This window comes from Triplophysa dalaica, chromosome 4 (assembly GCF_015846415.1).
Source record: "Triplophysa dalaica isolate WHDGS20190420 chromosome 4, ASM1584641v1, whole genome shotgun sequence".
NCBI lineage: Eukaryota > Metazoa > Chordata > Actinopteri > Cypriniformes > Nemacheilidae > Triplophysa > Triplophysa dalaica.
In genome coordinates, this window is record NC_079545.1 from 20,195,870 (window position 1) to 20,218,017 (window position 22,148).

Sequence of the window (22,148 nt, forward strand, 5' to 3'; positions counted from 1 at the left end):
CTGTGAAAGTCATTTTAAAACAGCCCCAAAAAACACAATGTTAATGTCTAAAATGCTTTTAAACTTTTTGAACCATTCAGACAAAGATTGAACATTTTGTTATAAGTAATTCAACATGGTGATACAGACATCATTCAAGTTACAGTTACTGTAATGTTTTAGAAGACGCAGTCGAAGTTTCAGTTTCAGTTTTGCAATGAATGGTGAAGCAAAGCATCATTTGCATGGCACGGCTGTATAACGGTGATGCAGCTGTAGTTGTGACCAGTGCACGGTACATTTCAACTTGTCCTACTTTTAAACATGTCAAAAGGTATGTTAAAGTTTTATATACGTTTATGAATTTATTCGGTTGTTTTAGGTTACAATATGTTAAAAAACCCTGACAAAATGTCAATATATTTAATCTTCTCGCATTTCCTGGGTTCTCCTAATATGCCAAACCTATAGTCCCATTGTGAAGAGCATTTTAATAACTCTACTGCATGCTATTCCTATTATCTCTTCCGTTTAAATATTACAATGTCATGTAAAGATCATGTTAGTGAGGAGAACATGCAGCTCAGCGTGGAGCAACTACAACAGATAGAGCAGAATAGGCGCACCGCTCTGGAAAGGCTGGCTATCCGAAATGTTCCTGTACCTGTCGGTGAAAGCTGGCGGAGAGAAATTGGGACAGAATTTACTAAACCTTATTTCACAAAGGTAAATGATGCTCGGTATGATGAGGCATTACAAAAAAGAAGAACTGAAGTTAAAATGCTAATGATGCTAAACCTGTTCCTGTTTTGTTTTTCAGCTCATGTCATTTGTTACAATAGAGAGGAAATGCTTTACAGTCTATCCCAGCCCTGAGCAGGTGTTCATGTGGACAACTTTGTGTGCAATTGAAGATGTAAGTTCCTTAATACAGTAAAAATGAAGATATAAAAGGTCAAGAGATCCATAACTACAATACCAGCTGTTTCAATATGTGTGCTTACAGGTAAAAGTGGTTATTCTCGGGCAAGACCCCTATCACAACCTAGGTCAGGCCCATGGTTTAGCCTTTAGTGTGCTGAAACCTAAAATCCCTCCACCTAGGTAGGAACTGTAACATTCAGTTATATCTTTATCTGTTCAATAGACATTGTTTAGTATTTTCTGATTGGGTTTGTTTTTATTATGCACACATGCACGGACATACTTGCATATTGTAACCCTGGACAACAAAACCAGTCTTATGGGTCAATTTTTAGAAATTGAGATTTTTACATAATCTGAAAGCTGAATAAATACGATTTCTTTTTATGTTTGAGTTGTTAAAATAGGAGAATATCTGGCTGAGATCTAAATATTGAGAAAATTGCCTTTGAAGTTGTTAATCAGGGGCACTGTGGCAGGCCATCTACTCACAAAAATAAAGATTTTATATATTTAGGGTAGAAAATTTACAAAATATCTTTATGGAACATGATCCTTACGTAATAAGGATTTTTGGCATAAAAGAAAAATCGTTAATTTTGACCCATATGTATTTTTGTCTTTTACTAAAAATGTTCCTGTGCTACTTAAGACTGGTTTTGTGATCCAGGGTCACATATGGTTCACGAGGACTGTCCATAGATGTAATGACTTTATATGCAAACTAAATAGTCTTTCCCATAACCTGACCCCTAAACCTAGCCATCATAGAAAACTTTTGCCAGTTTTTATTGAAAGAAAAATCACCAATCCTAACACATGTCAATGTACGTTTTATTTACAATATATGTTTTGATCAGCTGCATTTTGCCCCAAGCCCTAGGTAATTTATCCTCTCTTGCACTTATAGATAATGAGAGCATAAGCTCTTATGTTTGTTTACTTTTTTTGCTCACTGATTTCAGTTTGGAAAACATATTTATGGAGCTGACAGAAGATATTGTAGGCTTCCGCCGCCCGGGTCATGGAGACCTCACAGAATGGGCGAAACAGGGTCAGTAACCAACTGATCAGGTTTAATGTGCATCAAGGTGTTAGATAAACAGAAAATAGCCTTCATGGTGTCCAGCAGCACATCTTGTTAAGCATGGCACTATCAGGGCAACACCAGTGTCATAGGTTCCGTTTCCAGGAAATGCCTGCACTAAAAATGTACTGTATCTAATGCTGTGGTTATTTTGAGTGTGTTTAATGTGGGTGTATCATGCTTGGATTTTCTTTCCACCGTCAGGTGTTCTGCTACTGAATTCTGTGTTGACAGTGAGGTCTCATCAGCCCACGTCCCATGAGGGTCAAGGCTGGGAACTCTTCACAGATGCTGTGGTCCAGCGGCTCAGCAGCAGTCTCGACAGCCTGGTCTTTTTGCTGTGGGGCTCATATGCTCAGAGAAAAGGAAGAGTGATTGACAGAGTAAGTTGATTCATGAAATTTAACTTTACTGTATTTAGTTTGACCAGTAATTTTTAAGGAAATGTGACTGGCTATTTTCAGAAACGTCATCACATCCTTGAGACTTCACATCCATCACCGTACTCGGCACATTTGGGCTTCTTTGGATGCAGACACTTCTCTAAAACAAATATGTTACTAAAAAAATCGGGAAAAACACCAGTTGATTGGACTGCCTTTTGATAAAGCATCCCTGTATTACAGCATTTTTACAGACTGACAAGGCTTTTTATAATACTAGTCAGTGCTCACGAACATGAAATATTTTGTTTAACTCTGCAAAATACCAGTAAAAAACTAAACTGAAATATTCCCGCAGCTGGGGTGCCAGATTTTTTATTTTATTTTATACCCAACGTGTACATTTGCAGTCTATGTTTGTGGTTTGACATTTAACTGCATTTATAAATATGCAAAAATGCTGTGAAATAAAACAGTAAAATTATGTAAAAAAAGTTTTACATTTTGTGGAGTTATAAGAATTTGTGTTTTATGACAGCTTATCCAGAATTAAAGCATAGTGCATAGTTATATTTTTAAAAACACACACATACATGTATTTAAGAAAAATAGAAAAATAAACATTTGTTTATAATTTAAATTATAAATAAATATGTACAAGTAACTATCTCCTAAATATATATATACAAGTATGTGTTTTTATAAATACAAAATTAATATGCACAGTGTGCAGACATATATTATCTAAACACTAATTATTATTATTTCAGATGCAACTGATAATAAATATTACATTTAATAATAACAAATATATTAAAAAAAAAATTGATAATTTAAAAAAGTCATTTTAAAGTCATACTGAACAAAAATAAGTTATAAACTACATGAACACATTTGAAATCTAAAAAGTATTAAATTAATGTGTACTGCGCAAACAATCCAAGCCATGTAATAAACCATGTAATAAAATAAATGTAATAAAATAAAATAATAAGAAAAGCAGGTCATTCTGATGTAGAGTTGGGCAGATCCAACCTTCCAGAATTCCACAATTTAATGTATACTAAACCCATATTAATTTAGCTATTTGATTTAGTTGCAACAAAAAAATACAAGGTTTATATTTAGACTGTCTGCCTTGAGCATTCGGGAATGAGGGCAGTTAAAAAAAAAAAATAGGACACTATGAAAACCCACGCGGAGCGTGTTTCATAGTGGTATGTCCGTAAATCCAGGTGATGCAGCCATAATAAGCAGTGTCCCACTTCAAATCATCTCGGACCGCTGCCTGGCACTGTTCAAAAACCTCTCTGCACTGCTGGCACTGCCCCATTCTCTCCCGGGACTCCTAAAGAAACAAAACCGGACGTGAATTTGCTCTTCCTTTTATCAAACATGTACCCCATGCACACTAAGGTAAGATCTCTCATTTGCTCATAAAAAATGATTATGCTCTAGGCTGCATTATATTTCATGACACCAGACAGTTGACCTTAACCTAATTTATGTTATTTGAGTTGAAACTTAAATTTGAGATAATTCGTATGGAAAGGAAACATTATAGGACGTTAAACATTATTGCTATAGTATATATTTTACAGTCTCAGAAACATAGTATCTTTGACAACTATAGTTCTTTTTAATTTGAATGTTCTTGTATTGAGAGACAGCGTCTGTTTCTCCATCACTGTGTGTCCTCTTGCACTCCCAAGTTAAAAATAAGGACAAAGGTGGATGAAGGGACACTAATTATGGCTATGAATGTTAACATGGCCATTTGTGCTGCTGTCGAATTTCTGACCTCTTGAGCTTTACTTTGATGTCATAGATATTTTTAAACCTTAATGTCATGTAAGGGGTTCCTTTTTGTATAGCGATTCCATGTTTTGTTAGCACATATATACCAACTTTACGGTGCCTTAATGTCAAATCAGTATAATAATTGATAGTTCACTGCATCTACTGAACTGAATCTTAAATAATAACATCTTATTAAGTAATCAGCCAAACATTGACCTTAAAATCTATTTTATGCTGTGTACTACTTAGGTCAGTGGATAAAGCTTTGAATTAAGAATATGTATTGATTGCATGCATAATGCAACTGCTTGGCTTAGGGCTAGTTCACCCAAAAATAAAAGTCTGTCATTATTTATTCACCCTCATGTTCTGTATCTGACTCTTTGATCTTTGGAACACAATTGACAAAAGATATTTTGAGTAAAGTCGCAGTGGTTTTGTATCTATACAATGGAAGTCAATAAGGGCCAGTATTGTTTCATGACCAACATTCTTCAAAATATATATTTTTGTGTTCTGCAGAAGAAACAAAGTCACACAGGTTTGAAATGACATGAGGGTGAATAAATGATGAAAGAATTTTCAGTTTTGGGTGAACTGTCCCTTTAAAGCAGTAACATGTGATGGGGTCATGTCAGACGGATGATGATGTGGGTGGAAAAGGTCACAATGATAAAGGCAGACTTAGACATGTTCTTGCAAGAATACTTGAAATGTTTAATGGGAAATCCTGTTTATTTGAAATTCACACAAAAGGGCAAAGTTTTTTTGTAAGTTTTGTAAGCGATTTGTAAGTTGATACCAACTCAGTGAGGCCGTCGAATAAGTCACGTATCATTCTTTGGGAAAATAACCTTTCTACATATCACATGATTTCCTAATAATGATATTGCTCGACATATGCTAAGACCCATGTAAAAATGACCAAAGTAAGAAGGTTGAGACTTAAATGCGTCAGTCGTCGCCCATACAACACCTGAGGAAGGCAGCCTACACACCATCACAGTCATGAGCTAAACATCGAGTGACTCGGGTTCCATCCGCACCATGACCAACTGTCCCAGCAATCTAAGTGATTGTGCATACATTGGCATGTAAAATGGAAGCTATTTTACACCGAATGGGCAACATGCCACGTGTTGGTGAGTGGGTTGTAATTAGCAGAAAATGGATCCACCTAATCAAAGATCAGTAACTGGACTCCAACATTGTAATTTCGTGCAGAAGAAAACTGGGAGGGGGGAGATGGGTAATAGCTCGAGTTTCCAGAGCCTTGTGTTACACATGGTGGGGCAGCGGCCACTACCGAGAGCTGATGAATGAGATCTTCTCCTGCTGCCCTTGCATGAATCATTCAGCATCTTGGAGCAGCCCATGAACTGAGTTCATTATAGTGCTGCTCAGCCTTACTTGCACTGCAATTATCGATTAAAGATAGAAACATGTAATACAGAGCGAAAGAACGAAGAATATTGACTAATGGAAAGAAAATCAATGTAGATCTGTCTTCTGCCGGTCTGATTTTCCCATCATGACGGGCAAACAGGGCACTGAAGGCCTATCACACTGCTAAGCTGTGGACAAATACGTTAAAGTTCCTCTTTTTTGACAAGAGTAATGGATGTTGAGCTGACTGAGGTAATTGATTGTTTTGTAAACTATTGTTTGTCTGTGAAAAAAGTTTCATCCAAATAACTGTACAAAAATATTCTCTCCTAATCAAAATTGTATGACTTGTTGCATATATATTTTTTGATTGGCACAGTTAATGTTAAATAAAAAAATGCCTTTTTTACAGTGATTATAATCTATCATCTCACCTTTTTTTCAGTGTTATCTAAAGGTTAATTAATGAGATTAATTGCTAATATTTGTGATGCAAAAAAGTTTTTTTGTACTTATTTATACTTAAAATGCTTAAATTATTACTTCTTGTCATGTTTATAAATGAATTGATTCATCTGTATTGATTAAAACATAAATACTGAGAAGTTCAGTTCAATTTTTTAAAAAATAAAAACAAACAAAAAAATGATGACATAAATAATAGGTGCAAAAAATACAGATTTTGTGTAGATGGTGTTGTGTCAGAATGTGGGTCACTGACCTTTTCTTTCTGAAGTCTCGAGCCATGTTGTGAGCTGAGCACTGGGATCCTGTGACATATTGGAATTTTGGGACAATAGACTAGCCTCTCAGATGATGGTCAGTTAGACAGATAGACTTTCCTTCTGCTTTAAAATTAGCCTTAATGTCTAGATGTGTCACTCTGAAATGCAGCAGGCTGTATCTGATAACACTAACACCAACAAGGAAAATTAACTCTAATGGAAATTAACCTTTTGTTTCTTAGGATCAGATACATTTTTATGGGCTGAAAAAATTCAGTAGACACATCGGTACCTACTCATACGAATAAAATATTTGGATGGTGTAACCTTGTAAGCTTGTCATAATAAACAAGTGATACTTTACATTTCCTCTTGGCACTTTGCTAGCTGGTTGAAAGGTCTAAAGTGTTGTATCAGCTTTACCAGTACCTGGTCTTTTTCTTGCAGTACACACTTGACTTAACAGTCACATCAGTACATTTTTAGTCCTTGAATTCTCAAATGATCACTTGTTGAATTTAGCGTTTTGTTTTTATCCTTGTTGCATATGTAACAAATTAGACATGCTTTATCTTGTGATTTCAAACATTATATGTGTGTGTCCATACACACGATCCATAGAAATAAACAGCACTAGAAACATCATACAAGAACATTCTGTTTTTGAATGTCCATGACCTTGGCCCAAATTCCATCCCATGACAGAAACACAGAGGAATCATGTAATCTAGAATAAAAATAGATTTGCCCTCAGGTTTAAGGGAACCAAAAAGATAGGACCAGCCGTCACTTTGCTGAGCTCAGGATACAAGACAATAAATCTGTAATGATTTCTGTTTCAGGCAGATGTTTCTTGTCACACACATACAGACCCCCTACTTCCTTAGCAAACTTTTTATTAATGACTTCCTATGGTGGAAGTGGTGAGTGTGATATGACATTGTTTCCTGTTGTACTTGAAATAATCACAGATACTCTTTACAAAACTGAATAAAATCACACAGAGTGCTCATAGCAGTAGACAGGGAACCATTCACTGGGCTGAAGGTAAGAGCCACTAATGTTACTTTATCTGCATAACTGTAATCTTTCTCATGAACGGTGGGGTCAAAATATCAGAAAACATGGAATAACTGGGATTTATTGATTTATTTTTCATTTTTTTAACAGAAAGTTTTGGAATTTAAAAAACAGACAATGTTATAACTAATACTTAAGATTCTGCATAATTTTTATGCTATTAAGCAAACTGGTAACAATGACCATGTAAACTTCTTTCAGTTAAGCGCATGTTTCAGTGACTCTATTGTATACTAATACTGTGTCTACACCAGACGCAACAGGCGTGACGTGACATGACAACCTGCTTGTTCTTAATGGGTTTATCGTGTCGCGACACATACAGTGTGGACAATATGTAATTGCGTTTAATTGCAATATTTAATATTTTTTTGCGTCGTGCCGGTCGTAGACATGGTGTAAGAAATGAAACTACATTTTTAATGACTTTTCATTTGAAGTTATATATGCTACGAATATATTTTTAGACAGAATATGTGAAATTAGATTACATTTTCGATTAAAGTTGTAATGACCACACAGGTTTTTTTACCCACAATTGACTTCTCCCAGACTGTATAGTAATGGCTTATGCTTTGGTAGAACAAATATTATGGACCATCTACAAAATCTTTATTTATATTTCAACTTGATTATGTAGAGGCATGTTATCTAATGACTACATTAGATGGTCATTTTCAATATTTATTGATTATATTTATGATCTTTTCCCTATATATACCCTTAATTCTGACCATCCTTCAGTTTACACTTTTATATTTAGTTTAGGTTACCTTTTCCAAATATTTGTCTAAAAAATAAAAAAGTCTAAAAAAAAAGTCTAAAAATAGAATTTTATCAACACACCAAAACCGACATCCTTCCTGGTTGTCGAAGAACAGGGAGGACCCAACCATGTTTAGTGTTGATTGATGATAGTCCCTTTTGATAGACACTGTAAAATTTGGAAAACATTAGATTAGAAACCTTCAGCACTGAAAGTTCATGGTTGATTTATGGCATATTGTTGACAGAATTTGTTCAATGGGATGTGAATGTGGTATGCTACTGAATGGTTAATGCTCCAGAAACTACACTGCAGTATGATTGTGAAAGTTCATAAATATTTGTGTTTGTATTAATTTGATTCATAATATTCCTGTTATTAACTCATATTCCCTACTTTTTATTTCTGTGATGAACAGAGTTTAGAGGAGCGCTGCCAGCGGATCCTTCAGGACATGGAGGGCTCTCTCACAGCCAGGGACCGGGTGGGCATTCAGGACTTTGTGCTGTTGGACGCTTACACCAGTGAGACTGCATTCATAGACAACCTCAGAAAACGCTTCAATGAGAACCTTATATATGTGAGTGCAACACCCACTTAGATGACCTTCTAGAATAGAATTCAAGTAAAGGCTTATGCTGGCAATGCAGTGTCCAGTATCACCGTTGCTTTCATTATTGACAGAGAATAATGGGGAATTTCATGCTGAACGCAGCTCATTAAACACAGACAGGGCTACTAAATGAAAATGTTCTTCATTTATTTATTTTGAAGGATTGGAAACTTACTTCACTGATGATGCAGCAGTGAGTGTTATAAATATTGTAGTTCAGTCTAGATGAGGTTATTAAGGGCACCTCACAAGGGTAAACCTTCAACAGGGTGTAAGATACTGCTGACACAACCTTACTGCCTTGAAATATTTCCTTTACCTTGGAGAAACTTTAAATGTTGAAGTAATCAGACTTGCTTTGTTTTATTTATAACTCTGGTGATATTGAGACATATGTCATTATTAATGCCTGAAATGTTTTTTTCTATTAGACCTACATCGGAACCCTGTTGGTATCAGTAAATCCATATAAGGAGCTGGGTATTTATACCAAGAAACAAATGGACATTTACATGGGTGTCAACTTTTTTGAGCTGCCTCCTCATATGTAAGTTTGCTTACATATGGTTGCTTTTGTCATTGGCTTCTTGCATTGGGTGTAGTACACTATGGCTTTAATAAAGAATCGCAGTTTATATAATCTTTGATTTAAACACGCACCTAATCTGAATCATCATTTTTTCTGGCCTCTCAGATTTGCGCTTGCAGACAATGTTTATCGGACCATGATAAGTGAAACAAACAACCACTTCATCCTCATCTCGGGTGAAAGTGGTGCTGGTAAAACCGAGGCCTCTAAGAAAGTTCTTCAGTTCTATGCGGGGAGCTGTCCCAGCACTAGACTGCTGGAAGGTGTGAGAGATCGACTCCTGCTTTCCAATCCAGTGCTTGAGGTCAGTTGAGTACAGTGGAAAATTCTGAACGTATCACTTTATAAGGTAAAAAAAGAACGTATTGAAGATGTTCAGTCATTTATCTCTACAGGCATTCGGTAATTCCAAAACTCTGAAAAATGACAACTCAAGTCGTTTTGGAAAATATATGGACATACAGTTTGACCATCAGGTGAAGGAATTATAAGTATATTTAAAAGTAGAGCTAGCTTTTGTTAAGGTATAAAAAATCTTAATACGTTTCGTATAGGGAGCAGCAGTTGGCGGCCACATCTTAAGCTATTTACTTGAGAAGTCAAGAGTCGTCCACCAAAATCATGGCGAGAGGAACTTCCACATCTTCTATCAGTTGGTTGAGGGAGGGGAGGATGAGCTTCTTCGCTGGCTTGGCTTGGAACGAAATTGTCAAAACTACCGTTATCTTATTCAGGTAAAAAACACCAGTTATGCTTTCCATTAGTCCACATTTTCATACATAAAAAATAAGAAATTCATTGATTTTCTGGACAGGGGGAATGTGCCAAAGTGAGCTCCATCAATGACAAGAGTGACTGGAAAACTTTACAGAAAGCTCTTACCATCATTGAGTTCAGTGAAAAGGATATAGAGGTGAGATATTGTCAAAGTGACCGGATTGATCAAACTCATAAGGTTATAAATTAAGCAAACTAACACTTATTGTTCTTCCTCAGCATCTGTTTGCAATCATTGCCAGTGTCCTTCATCTTGGCAATGTCCCCTTTATGGCCAATGCTATGAGTTATGCCACAATAAACAGCAGTGTAGAAATACACTGGCTCTCAAAGGTATGCTTCACTGTAAGTGTTAGGATATTAGGATATTTCTGCTTTCCTTTCTTACTCTTTTCCTCTTATATTAGCTATTAGGCATTCCTTCCAACATGTTACTGGAGGGTTTAACTCACAGAAAGATTGAAGCCAAAGCAGAGGAGGTGAGGATTCAGAGCTTTTTTCTACCTAATTGTTTGATTACTTGCTAGAACAGGGGTTCTCAACCTTTTGCAAGCTGGGCCCCCCCAAAGCTGGTTCATTGCAGTTGGGGCCAGTGCCCCCCCCCCCCCACGTAACCTTGCATAGATAGATAGATAGATAGATAGATAGATAGATAGATAGATAGATAGATAGATAGATAGATAGATAGATAGATAGATAGATAGATAGATTTGTGCACGATTGCGGTATTTCGTTTTGAGTGCAGTCAGTTTTGAGAATCCTGCCTTACACATATTTGTCGACGCGAAAGGAAGGAGAATCTTCAAGGCGATGTCACAGAGTTCAGGATATTCCTGCATCAATGCTGCCCAGAATGACAAAAGAGGGCAGGAGCTAAAGAGTTCCTTCAGTCTACTGTAACTCTTCAGCTCAATAAGCTGTTCATGCATATCAATTGATAGCTCGTTTGCTGTGCACACAAACGGATGTCAAACCCACGCAAAAGAGCGATAATCCTCCCTTAAGTAGGTCGCAAATTGTTTACTCATTGCTGACAGGTGCTCAGACGCTGATTGAAATAGAGAGTAGAAATCGAGTGACGTGCCTGCATCAGTGATAAAGTCTGCAAGGCTGGGGAACATGTCGCAGTTCCCTCGACTGACAAAAACTAGACCTTGCCAGAGGTCTAGTTTTTGTGTGAAGGCGTGCACTTTGTCTGCAAGGAGCAAAATATGAGTTCCGCGGCCTTGCAAAGACAGGTTGAGGCCGTTCAAGCGGTCAAATATATCGACCAAATAGGACAGAGACGCAAGCCACATAGTGTCATCCAGATGCTTCGCCAGATTTGATTTGATTTCTGTCAAAAACCACTTCACCTCCTCTCGCAGCTCATACGACCGCTGTAACACCAACCCCCTGGAGAGCCAGCGAATTTCAGTGTGCAGAAGCAACTGTTTGTGCCCTGACCCCATCTCCTGTCAGAGGACCCCAAACAAGCGAGAGTTTAGCGGCCATGATTTGATGAGATTGATCATTTTCACAGATTGGTTCAGCTCGGAGTCAAAAAGAACCAGCTTTTTTTTAGCAGCTAGTGCTTCGCGATGGACCATGCAATGTGTCCATTTCACAAGTGGAGCTACTTGCTGAACGCGAGCAGCTAGGCCACGCTCACGCCCCGTTATTGCCTACGCACCATCCGTGCATAGGCCAACGCATCGGTCCCAAGCCAAAACATTTTCACGGATAAAAATATCAAGGACACTGAAAATGGCTTCTCCTGTAGTGTGCAACTGAAGAGGACGGCATAAAAGGACATCCTCCTCAATCGCCTTGTCCCGCAGCAGATACCTGGCATAGGTGAGGAGCTATGCCTGCCCAGCAATATCAGTGGATTTGTCCAGCTGCACCGTGTAGTAAGGACTCTTTTTTTACGAACTCTATCAGTTGCTCTCTGATATTAATGGACATGTCTACAATTCTCCAAGCGACTGTGTCATTGGACAGTTGTATTGCACCGAGTTTGGCTGCTGCACTATCACCTATCATTATTCTACACATGTCTTGCGCTGCCTGCAAAATGAGAGTCTCGGCGATTGTATGCGGTTTACCCAGTTTACCGATTCTTTTGGCCACTAGATACGATGCCTCCAAACACTGTTTAGACAGAGTGAAATGGTTGCCTGTTGCTGATGGAGGCCATCAAGCTTTCTTTTTTAAATATTCAGCCGGTTTATTTTTAATGCCAGCATGCTTTGTTTCGAGGTGCCTTTTTAATTTGCAGGGCTTCATACTGTCGTTTGCCAGCACCTCGGCACACACGACACACTGAGGTCTCAGATCAGCCGTGACTGTAAACCCAAACTGCAGGTATGCTTCATTGTACTGGTTGGCTTGTTGGTCCTCACAAGAAATTTCTCCACTTTGGTTATGTGTTTTCAATAAAGTTTAGGCAATATGTAACTGTGTGTGTGGCTATGTTGAGAGACGTATCAGGGGCTAATCAGTCGGGACTTAGGCACGATCTTTAATTAAACAAACAAAATAATTATTTTGCAGACAATTCAGATTTAATTTTAATACTTAACGATTGTAGTGTGTGTGTGTGTGTGTGTGTGTGTGTGTGTGTGTGTGTGCGTGTGTGTGTGTGTGTTTGTGTGTGTCTTAGTCGTGTGGGTAGTTTTAGCTAAGTGTAGCTACTGCCTATTATTTAAAAAAAATAACTGGCAAGGGCTGAGATTTGATATAATCTTTAACAAGAATGTTTGTGGGTTTAGTCTTCAAAAAGACTGTTGGGGTTTTGTAGTAAAGGCCTATATAAATCGAGCTATGTCGTGAGTCAATTTAAATGCAGTGATTTATTTTTGTGTGAGAGTGAGTGAACATTTACATTTACACCCCGTTCTGTAAGCCAGGCCGGGAACGGCGGCGGCCATGCGCGATTCATTTGCAGCCTGGACGCCGAGGGGTGTGTGTCTCCTCTTTGCTCTGACTGCTGCGTGAGGTAACTGAGAGACTGACCACCTGTGAGTGATTTTGGACGGGAGAGGGGCTCACGGCAGCAGCCGCTGCTCGTTGTGCACAGTTGGCCTAACTGCAGAGTGATTCGTGCTTTCGAGTTTCCAAACACCACAAAAGTCTCCAAAAACACCATTTACCATCACCTCACGATTGAAAATGTGACACTGATTTCATATGACAGTTCAACAAACAAGTTAATAATATTAAGTCACTTACATTTTAGACGAAATAATGACTGTTTTGGTCTATTTTAGCAGCGAAAATAGATCCGATGAATCCAAACGAAGATCACAGCATAGCGCATCTCACAGCAACACACAATCGTGTTTTGAATGATTCAGTGTTTTAAACGAATCGGGTGAGTCAAAGATTCAATGACCCATGCACAAACATCTGTCTCATTCTTGATGAATCGGCCGTTTGAACGAATCGTTTGAATGAAAACCGCTTATCACCTGCATTTGCCCTCACTATCCACAAACCAATCAAATTTGTTCAAAACTCTTTTTTTAAATCTTCCAAACACATTTTAATTTTTATTCAGGAGTTATGTATATACAAAACTTTAACTTTTTATGACAGTAGTTCAGTGATAAAAAAATGTGCAAATTTAATTTTTCAGGTTTTTTTCCCTCCCATCCTGTAGCCTACTCGCGCCCCAACACCCCCCCCCCCCCCCCCGGTTGAGAACCACTGTGCTAGAAACTATTCTTGAGTTGTTTCCGTTTTTAAATAAATAGAATAGTGTTCTAATGTTTTAATTGGTTTTATTGAACTATATAACTCTGGTTATGCTTTTACATGTGAAATAGTCACATTAAATTAAATATTTCTGTTCTCAGGTTTTAAGCCCTTTCACAGTTGAACATGCAAAATATGCCAGGAATGCACTAGCCAAAGCCATCTATGGTCGGACATTCTCATGGCTTGTTAACAAGATTAATGAATCATTAGTAAACAAGGTAGGAATGTCTATATTTTTTCATAATATTTTTTAAAGATACATTGTTTATTGATGAATTAGTAGATTAATAAACGGTTGTTATTATTGATGCAGGACTCAACCAGAAAGACTGTGATTGGACTGCTTGACATCTATGGATTTGAAGTTTTCGATGTAAACAGGTAACAGTAAAGGACAACACTTAGAATCTGACTTGTTGTAAAGCTTTTTTTACACAGAATGCCGCAGTCAATTTTTAAAGGGGTTAATTAGTTCACAAAAAAAATATGGAGTAACATTTGTGTTAGAACAAGCCCTCTAGACACTTCTTAAAAAATAAACGGGCCATCATTATACAGAAACACAGTATATTGTTAGTAGTTTTTATTTTGCCGGTTTATCGTTATGCATTTGTAAAATATTTACTGTATGTTGTTGTACCGTATGGATTCACAGATTTTGTAATTTATGTACCAAACAGTGTTACAATAATACAATTTATTTAGCAAATTCTTCATGTTTTGATGATAACAAGTGCTCTTCTTCACAGTTTTGAACAGTTTTGCATAAACTACTGCAATGAAAAACTTCAGCAGCTTTTTATCGAGCTCACCCTCAAATCAGAGCAGGAGGAATATGAGATGGAGGGAATCGAGGTGACCATCAACACACTCTCACCTTCAAATAGCCTGCTTGAAGTCTTATAGCAGTCTCAATCTACAGATTTAGTATAGTTTTAAAAATGTCTTATTCTTATTCAAACATACTTTAAAAACAATCACTGGTGAAATCTTATATTTTATTCTTCACCGCCCAAATGAAACCCCATCTAGTGATCCAATCTCGGCTTCTATGCTTTGCCATATTTTTATCATCTTGCGTTTTGCCCCCCTTGACCTATTTTAGTGGGAGGCAGTGCCATACTTCAACAATAAGATCATCTGTGACCTTGTGGAGGAAAAGCATAGAGGCATCATATCAGTCCTGGTTAGTTAAAATGAATCATGCGGACACAAAGCCAAATGCCCGGTCAAGCCATACACAGTTTTAATGCCACATATTCCATAATTTAAGGATGAAGAATGCCTGCGTCCTGGAGAGGCCACAGATTTTACATTCCTGGAGAAGCTGGAGGGGAAGATGTCTGGTCATCCTCATTTTGTAACGTGAGTAATGTGCTATACTCGACATTAAACCATTTTTAAACTATTGCAGAACTTTGATGATTGTTGTAATTTTTACTTTTCTGTGGACATTTTATGTGAAAAGCATAATCCACCCCACAATCCCATACTATATCTTACACTTTCAAATTGTAGAAATAAACATATTGCAAACTAGGAACAATCTGAAGGTGAATAAATGACAGAATTTTCATTTTTGGGTGTGTCATGAATTGTGAGGAAGAACCCAATTGCAGGCAGCAATGGACAACAGACTTTTTAGTAAGAAAATATAAAACACAAAACAAAAGGCCCACGAGGGGCCAAAACAATAATGATGAAGGGAATATGGTAGACAACATGAACACATACTAAGTAGACGAGATGAATACAAAACTAGACAAACTACACTACACTGACTTGACTTGACTTGACTTGACTTGACTTGACTTGACTTGACTTGACTTGACTTGACTTGACTTGACTTGACTTGACTTGACTTGACTTGACTTGACTTGACTTGACTTGACTTGACTTGACTTGACAACAAGCTTGACATAAACAATACTCTCTGTATCAGAGATGTGTCACAAAACAACTGGCATAGGACAATAGACATGAGGACTTTTTAAAGGGAGACAGGCAAATGATAATTAACAAGGGAACAGGTGTAGGGAATCAAACACTCAAGGAAAGCTAACGAGGAAACGAGAGGGAGAGAGGGAACAGAGACAAGGACCGGAGAGACAGTATAGAATCTGTCACAAGGCCAAGAATACACATGACATGATAAGGTAGACTCATGACAGGGTGAACTACCGCTTTAACATATTTAAGAGATTAAGAGATTTAAGTTTCAGAATGCATTGCAAAGAATTTTAGTTATGTTTTATTCATATTCATTGTCTCTGCAGACACAAATTGGCTGACCAGAAAACACGCAAGACCCTGGGGCGAGGGGATTTTCGTCTATTGCACTATGCTGGAGAAGTTACTTATTCAGTTGTTGGTAAGCTATTCAATACTAAATTTTAAGATACATACTACAGAAAACAGATTCCTTAGCCTGTTCTGTATGATTTCCTCTGTTCAGGATTTCTTGACAAAAATAATGATCTTCTGTATAGAAACATTAAAGAGGTAAGAACCACGAATATTCTCTCTTTATTTGAACATCAGGACTGAGAACAGTTATAATAATTTACACCTTTTGGTATTTATTGTATATACAGTATATACACTAAATAAATGTTCAGTTGGTGAAATATATTGCTGTCATGGAAAATTTGGAAACATAAGACCAATTTAACTTGTCCTATTCAGCTTAAATGGCATTGGCAGTAGTTTTACATTTAGGCAAACACTAAAATAAAGTTTTAACATACTAACGTATTGCGCCACAAAAAGGAAGGTTGTGGGTTCGAGCCCAGGATACAAAGCCCACATAGTGATAAAAGACGTGTAATGACTAAAATGCACTGTAAATCTCTAAAAACTGTCAACCTGAGACCAATTTCATATGTCATATTATTGGGTATAGTGAAACGTGCTTGGTCCCCAATAATTGCCGCTTGCGGCTTTATTTTGTATTTAGGTTATGCGACAGTCTAAGAACATTATAATCCAGCATTGCTTCCCGGCTATAGAACCTGATGGCAAGAAAAGACCTGAGACGGTACAGTGAAAGAAGTTAACATTTTAATCAGACAATCTTTTCAGGGTTCATCTTCATAGCTATGAGAAAATCTGCAAACTGTTTATATAGGTTCTCATTGAAAACAAGGGAGCAACTTATTTTTTGTCAAAAAGTGAAATATAAATATATTTTTTTCTACTTGAACAGCATTCATGATATACAGGCATTTTATGCAGACTTTACAGATTGTATAGACTTGTAATCTTCTCATAACAGGTGTCCACCCAGTTTAAGACCAGCCTTACAGGCCTCACTGAAATTCTCATGTCTAAAGAGCCATGGTACATACGGTGTCTGAAACCCAACCACCGCAAGCAGCCAGGTACCTTTCACTTCACACCTCTGGTTAGCAGTTTTGTCTGCTGAATGTTTTACAAGAGCCAGTGACCTTATTCTCACTCACCTTTTCTCAGGTCTCTTCGATGATGTCATGGTGAGACATCAGGTCAAGTACCTGGGGTTAATGGAGCACCTGAGAGTAAGACGTGCTGGATTTGCTTATAGGAGAAGATACGAAGTGTTCCTGAAAAGGTGCGTTTGTGTGTTCAACAGTAGAACGCTAATACCAAGGTCATGGGTTTGTATACAGTTAATTAACTCTGACTCAAATTTCGGAAAGATGTGTTAGAGTTGTTTTAATGTCCTTGCCTAGACCCTCAATGCCCTTATTAAACTTACAGATGGTCTAAGACTTTGTTAACTGAAACTATCTTTGGCCATACTGTTTCATTGGGCGCTCATCTTCTGAAAACTTGTTTTCTCTCACCTTTGTACAAACCTCCATGTTGATCTTTGTAGATATAAGGCTCTTTGTCCAGACACATGGCCACACTGGAAGGGGACACCAGCAGGAGGAGTGCAGCTACTTATCAAGCATCTTGGCTACAAACCAGACGAGTACAAGATGGGAAGGTAACTATATATACTGTACTGCTTAAAAAGAACGACATGTGCTGCTGATGCTTCCTGCATTAATCTAGATGCTATTTTCTTTCCCCATCTATCTCTTAAAGAACCAAAATCTTCATTCGCCATCCCAGGACTCTTTTTGCCACTGAAGATGCATTTGAGGTCTGCAAGCATGAACTGGGTAAGACTCAGAGTCAGACCTGGTCAAAATAATGTAGAGTGTATAGAGATTAATTAAACGATAGATAGAATTGGCAATTATATGGAAGTCAATTATATGGACGTTTCACTGCCTTGAAATGTTTTGCTACAGCCACAAGGATTCAGGCAAAATACAAAGGTTACAAGGGGAGAGAAGAGTATCAGAGGCAAAGAGAAGCAGGTATTTGGACACTTTTTGTTTAAAACACTAAATTAAACCATCAACTATGCAGTGCATCACTTTTAATTTATTTTTACAGCTACCAAGATTGAGACGTGTTGGCGGAGCCTGCAGGCCAGAAAAGAGAGGGAAAGAAGATCCTGGGCTGTCAAAGTCATCAAGAAGTAAGAAAATTACCTTGTCAGATCCACGTCACACATTCTAAGTGGGTTACCAATCACCACAGACCTGTTCACCTTTACCAATCAGATCATTTCGGAGGGAGGGACTTTATATATACCGGAAGAAATCCAGATGCTTTGCTAGAAGTGGGAAAGCAGTGAACAATAGACTTGAAATATGTGTAATATAGACCATTTTTAAAAACAAGAAACATGAACATCCGTGGTTAAACACCCAAAAAACATAATCAAAGCCTCAAAAACAGCAAAAGACTGGGTCCTTTAAAGTTATTAGTGAATCTGTAACTGGTCATGCATATGCATTTTAATATTTTGTTTTCTCACAATTTGTTACTTAGTGTATGACAAACATCATTTTGTTTTTATGATTTCAAGAATGTATACATATTTATGAGCTTTAATAATAAGGTTTAGGTGGTTATAACATTCCTCTCTTTTAATAGGTTTATTAAGGGCTTCATGAACAGGAATCAGCCTGTCAGCATGGACAACTCTGAATATCTGGCCTTTGTCCGACAGAGCTACCTCACTCGACTCAAAGAGAATCTGCCAAAATCAGTATTAGACAAAAGCACCTGGCTGACTCCTGCACCCATAATGCAAGAGGTTGTCACATCCATTGAGACACTGTTGCGTGTAAAACATTCATATCTTTTTTATAAGCAGAGATTCATATGATTTCACTGTAATGAAGATATACATTGTCAATTGTGCAGGCCTCTGTGCATTTGCATAAGCTACACACACGTCTCCTTGTGCGGAAGTATGTTCGAGGGATCACAGCACAGCGAAAGACGCAGGTACCGCAGTCTTTTTCCCCTCTCATTTATCTCAACACATATTTTGATGTTTTATAATCTGTCACAGTTCCATTTTATTTTCAGCTGCAAATTAAAGCACTGACCAGTGACTTATTCAAAGGCAAAAAAGAAAGCTACCCTCTGAGCGTATGCCAACCCTTTGCTGACACAAGGATAAGTAAGATGTTATGTGTTTGATAGTAAACTGCTCAGTATATTTCTTTAAGAAGATCAATCGTATGAATGTTATTGCCAATGTATTACTTTGATAATCGCTTTGTTTGATTTTTATCTTTAGGTGAACAGGACATAACCATTAAAGTCTTACAGATGATGTGTCCAGAAGGCATTAAGGCATGTAAAACTAACAACAGTTACTGTAAATCCTCTATTGTCTATGATCACTTACATTTCTTTAAAAGATCCTTTAAATCATCACCCTGTAGGGTACAGACAGAACTCCAGATATGACACTGAAATTGTTAACTGCTCCAAGAATGCTTTCTGTCTTTTACATATCGATGGTTTGTAGTTCTTTCTAAGTTCTGTATTCAGAAAACATGTAGTGCCCATTATTTAACGATTACCAACATTTCAGTCAGGCTGATGTTTAGATAGTCAACATTATTGTGATCTCGCCCTGTACAGTACAGTGTTCCAGTGATTAAGTATGACAGGAATGGCTTTCGGCCACGTTTCAGACAGCTGATCTTCACTCAGGCGGCTGCGTATCTGGTTGAGGATGCCAAAGTCAAACAGAGGGTGAATTACAGCTCACTAAAAGGTCATTTCAGAATGCTAAATTATTCAGTCTCTGGTTCTGTTTTTTTGACTCATGCTTATATGTTGAACTGTGTGTAACTACTGGTCTTATAAACGCTGTTAGCAATAATTGTGTAGAGACATGGCCCTAGGACCGTATAGTATTTCATTTAATATTGTCTCTTTTTATTTTGGACCAGACAAACACGCCTCATTTCTAAATTAGGCAATATGTTGAATCCATTTCCATAATATATTGGATCAAATGCTTGTTTACATATTATGTTTATAAGGACAAATTGTTTTAACAGGGGTGTCTGTCAGTAATTTAAGTGACAACTTCCTGATTCTCCATGTTGCATGTGAAGACACAAAGCAAAAAGTAGGTGATTTTTATTTATTTAAATAAATGTATTGCAATTTGAAAGTCTTTATGGAGGCATTATGATTGAAAAGTATTTTATGGCTTTCTCTGTTTTTTAATATGTATACTTTTGTATTGGTTATTGTGTTTGAAGGGGGACCTGGTCTTGCAGTGCAACTATCTATTTGAGGCATTGACAAAAATGTGTGTCGTGACAAAAAACAACAGCCTTGTTAAAGTTGTCCAAGGAAGGTGAGATGCTTTTTTTTTGCAAATGATCCTTGTTTAATAATGAATAAACATGATGGAACTAATAGTGTTTAATATGTGCTAGTGCTAAATGTAAAAAGTGTATACTGTATAACAAGAGTGTTTTATATTTGCACTACTTATTTTACATTTTTTAGCGTGAGGTTTGATATCCAGCCTGGTAAAGAGGGGTTTGTTGATTTCAAGAGCAGCAGTGAATTCATGGTCTACAGAGCCAAGAATGGACACTTGATGGTGGTGGGTATACTAACATATGTTAAACATATTATACAGTGTAATCTTATGTACCATTATCTTACCATTTATGTATGTAAAAGAATACATACAATTTCAATAAAAATGTTGTTTTTACATTTTTCTTTTTCAGGAATCTGCAGGGACAAAATCACGATGACATTTTAATTGCTTTCTTAATGTTTACTGATACCCCAAGATAAACCTACACTATAGAGTATTAACATTTGAATCCCCACTCCAAGTCATCAAATAACATAAATATCACTGTAAGTTTTCCCTTTGAGGAGAAAAGGAAAACAGCATGGGATATTACATTAGTGTTTTTTAATTTGTATAATGTCTTCATTATACGCAAGGTTTACTGTGTATTTTAAGCATATACTGCGCATTGTGTTTTTATGTCATGTTTTTTTTTTATTAAAATCCATCATCTTATGATCAATTACTATAAATAGTATCATATACATGAGTTTAGATTGTCTTGCTTGCTCTTTGTGCAAATCATAAATATATATTTTACTGAAAGAAAATACCCTCCCAATAAAATGTTGTATTTGTTCATTTTCTTTGTGCCTTCTTAGGAAGATAATAATTCAGACAAAAAGTGAACATCAATTTCTCTGATTTTTAAATATGTCAGTTTTGTTATGGCATTCTATCCTTCTGCTGCCAAAACATGACAATATACTTTTAGCATGCCATCTCCTGCTTTGCACTGAAAAAACATATAGTTAGAGATGGCTATGTATGTCAGGGAAACTTAAGCAAAACATCTATTTGCAAAACTGTAAAGAAAGAAAGAAAAAGAAAGAAAGAAAAGAAAGAACCAAGATGTAAGCCAATCACAACTGACTTCTTTTTAATGATGATGCAGTGCACACATTTTAATTTAATATGTTTTTTGTTTGCTTCCACAAATTCACTTCTGCCATTTTGCAAACTATTTGCATTCAGTGTCACAACTCACAATTAAATAAAATGTGGAAGACTGACGACTAGAATTTGGTGCACATTTGTCCCTTCTGTTTCCTATACTACGGGGCATAACAATTAAATTGAACATTGGAAAGTTTTGATAGTAAAATAACATGAGATTATGTATAAAGAGTTTTCTGAGTAGGCCTACAAAGTGGTTCATGCGGCACAACATCAGTTTGAAAACATAGAGTTATGTTGCTCCCTTGTGGCCAATGAAAAAATAATATTGAGATAATTCAGGAACTTTATAAAATTGTTTTCTGCCTACTCTATACAGTGTGCTGACTAAATAATATTTTATAACGTTTGAAAAATCGTTTTTTATTTATCCTGATTTACCAGGCTGTCACTAAATA

The 22,148-nt window shown here is 36.9% G+C and overlaps 2 protein-coding genes across 4 annotated transcripts; both read left to right on the forward strand.

Annotated features, from left to right (window-relative positions):
* The first annotated feature begins 212 nt into the window (after positions 1 to 212).
* Positions 213 to 2,763, forward strand: ungb (uracil DNA glycosylase b). 2 transcript variants are annotated; one of them, XM_056745572.1, is made up of 7 exons: positions 213 to 313; positions 536 to 705; positions 800 to 895; positions 986 to 1,083; positions 1,869 to 1,957; positions 2,195 to 2,373; positions 2,455 to 2,763. In XM_056745572.1, exons 1-7 carry the CDS (start codon positions 304 to 306, stop codon positions 2,593 to 2,595), a joined length of 783 nt encoding a protein of 260 aa, XP_056601550.1. In that variant the 5' UTR covers positions 213 to 303; the 3' UTR covers positions 2,596 to 2,763. The 2 variants fall into 2 exon arrangements, with proteins under 2 accessions (XP_056601550.1, XP_056601549.1); XM_056745571.1 differs by having other exon boundaries at positions 264 to 705.
* Positions 2,764 to 3,699: 936 nt separating this feature from the next.
* On the forward strand, positions 3,700 to 21,375 carry myo1hb (myosin IHb). 2 transcript variants are annotated; one of them, XM_056745535.1, is made up of 32 exons: positions 3,700 to 3,789; positions 8,549 to 8,710; positions 9,175 to 9,290; positions 9,438 to 9,636; positions 9,728 to 9,808; positions 9,887 to 10,066; positions 10,147 to 10,245; positions 10,329 to 10,442; positions 10,517 to 10,588; positions 13,949 to 14,068; positions 14,164 to 14,231; positions 14,600 to 14,705; positions 14,956 to 15,036; positions 15,124 to 15,215; positions 16,127 to 16,221; positions 16,306 to 16,352; positions 16,807 to 16,887; positions 17,125 to 17,230; positions 17,322 to 17,439; positions 17,707 to 17,820; positions 17,922 to 17,998; positions 18,131 to 18,199; positions 18,279 to 18,363; positions 18,825 to 18,987; positions 19,098 to 19,181; positions 19,266 to 19,359; positions 19,480 to 19,535; positions 19,830 to 19,965; positions 20,255 to 20,325; positions 20,462 to 20,559; positions 20,715 to 20,814; positions 20,945 to 21,375. In XM_056745535.1, exons 1-32 carry the CDS (start codon positions 3,769 to 3,771, stop codon positions 20,969 to 20,971), a joined length of 3,132 nt encoding a protein of 1,043 aa, XP_056601513.1. In that variant the 5' UTR covers positions 3,700 to 3,768; the 3' UTR covers positions 20,972 to 21,375. The 2 variants fall into 2 exon arrangements, with proteins under 2 accessions (XP_056601513.1, XP_056601514.1); XM_056745536.1 differs by lacking the exon at positions 3,700 to 3,789 and adding an exon at positions 7,308 to 7,331.
* Positions 21,376 to 22,148: the final 773 nt, after the last annotated feature.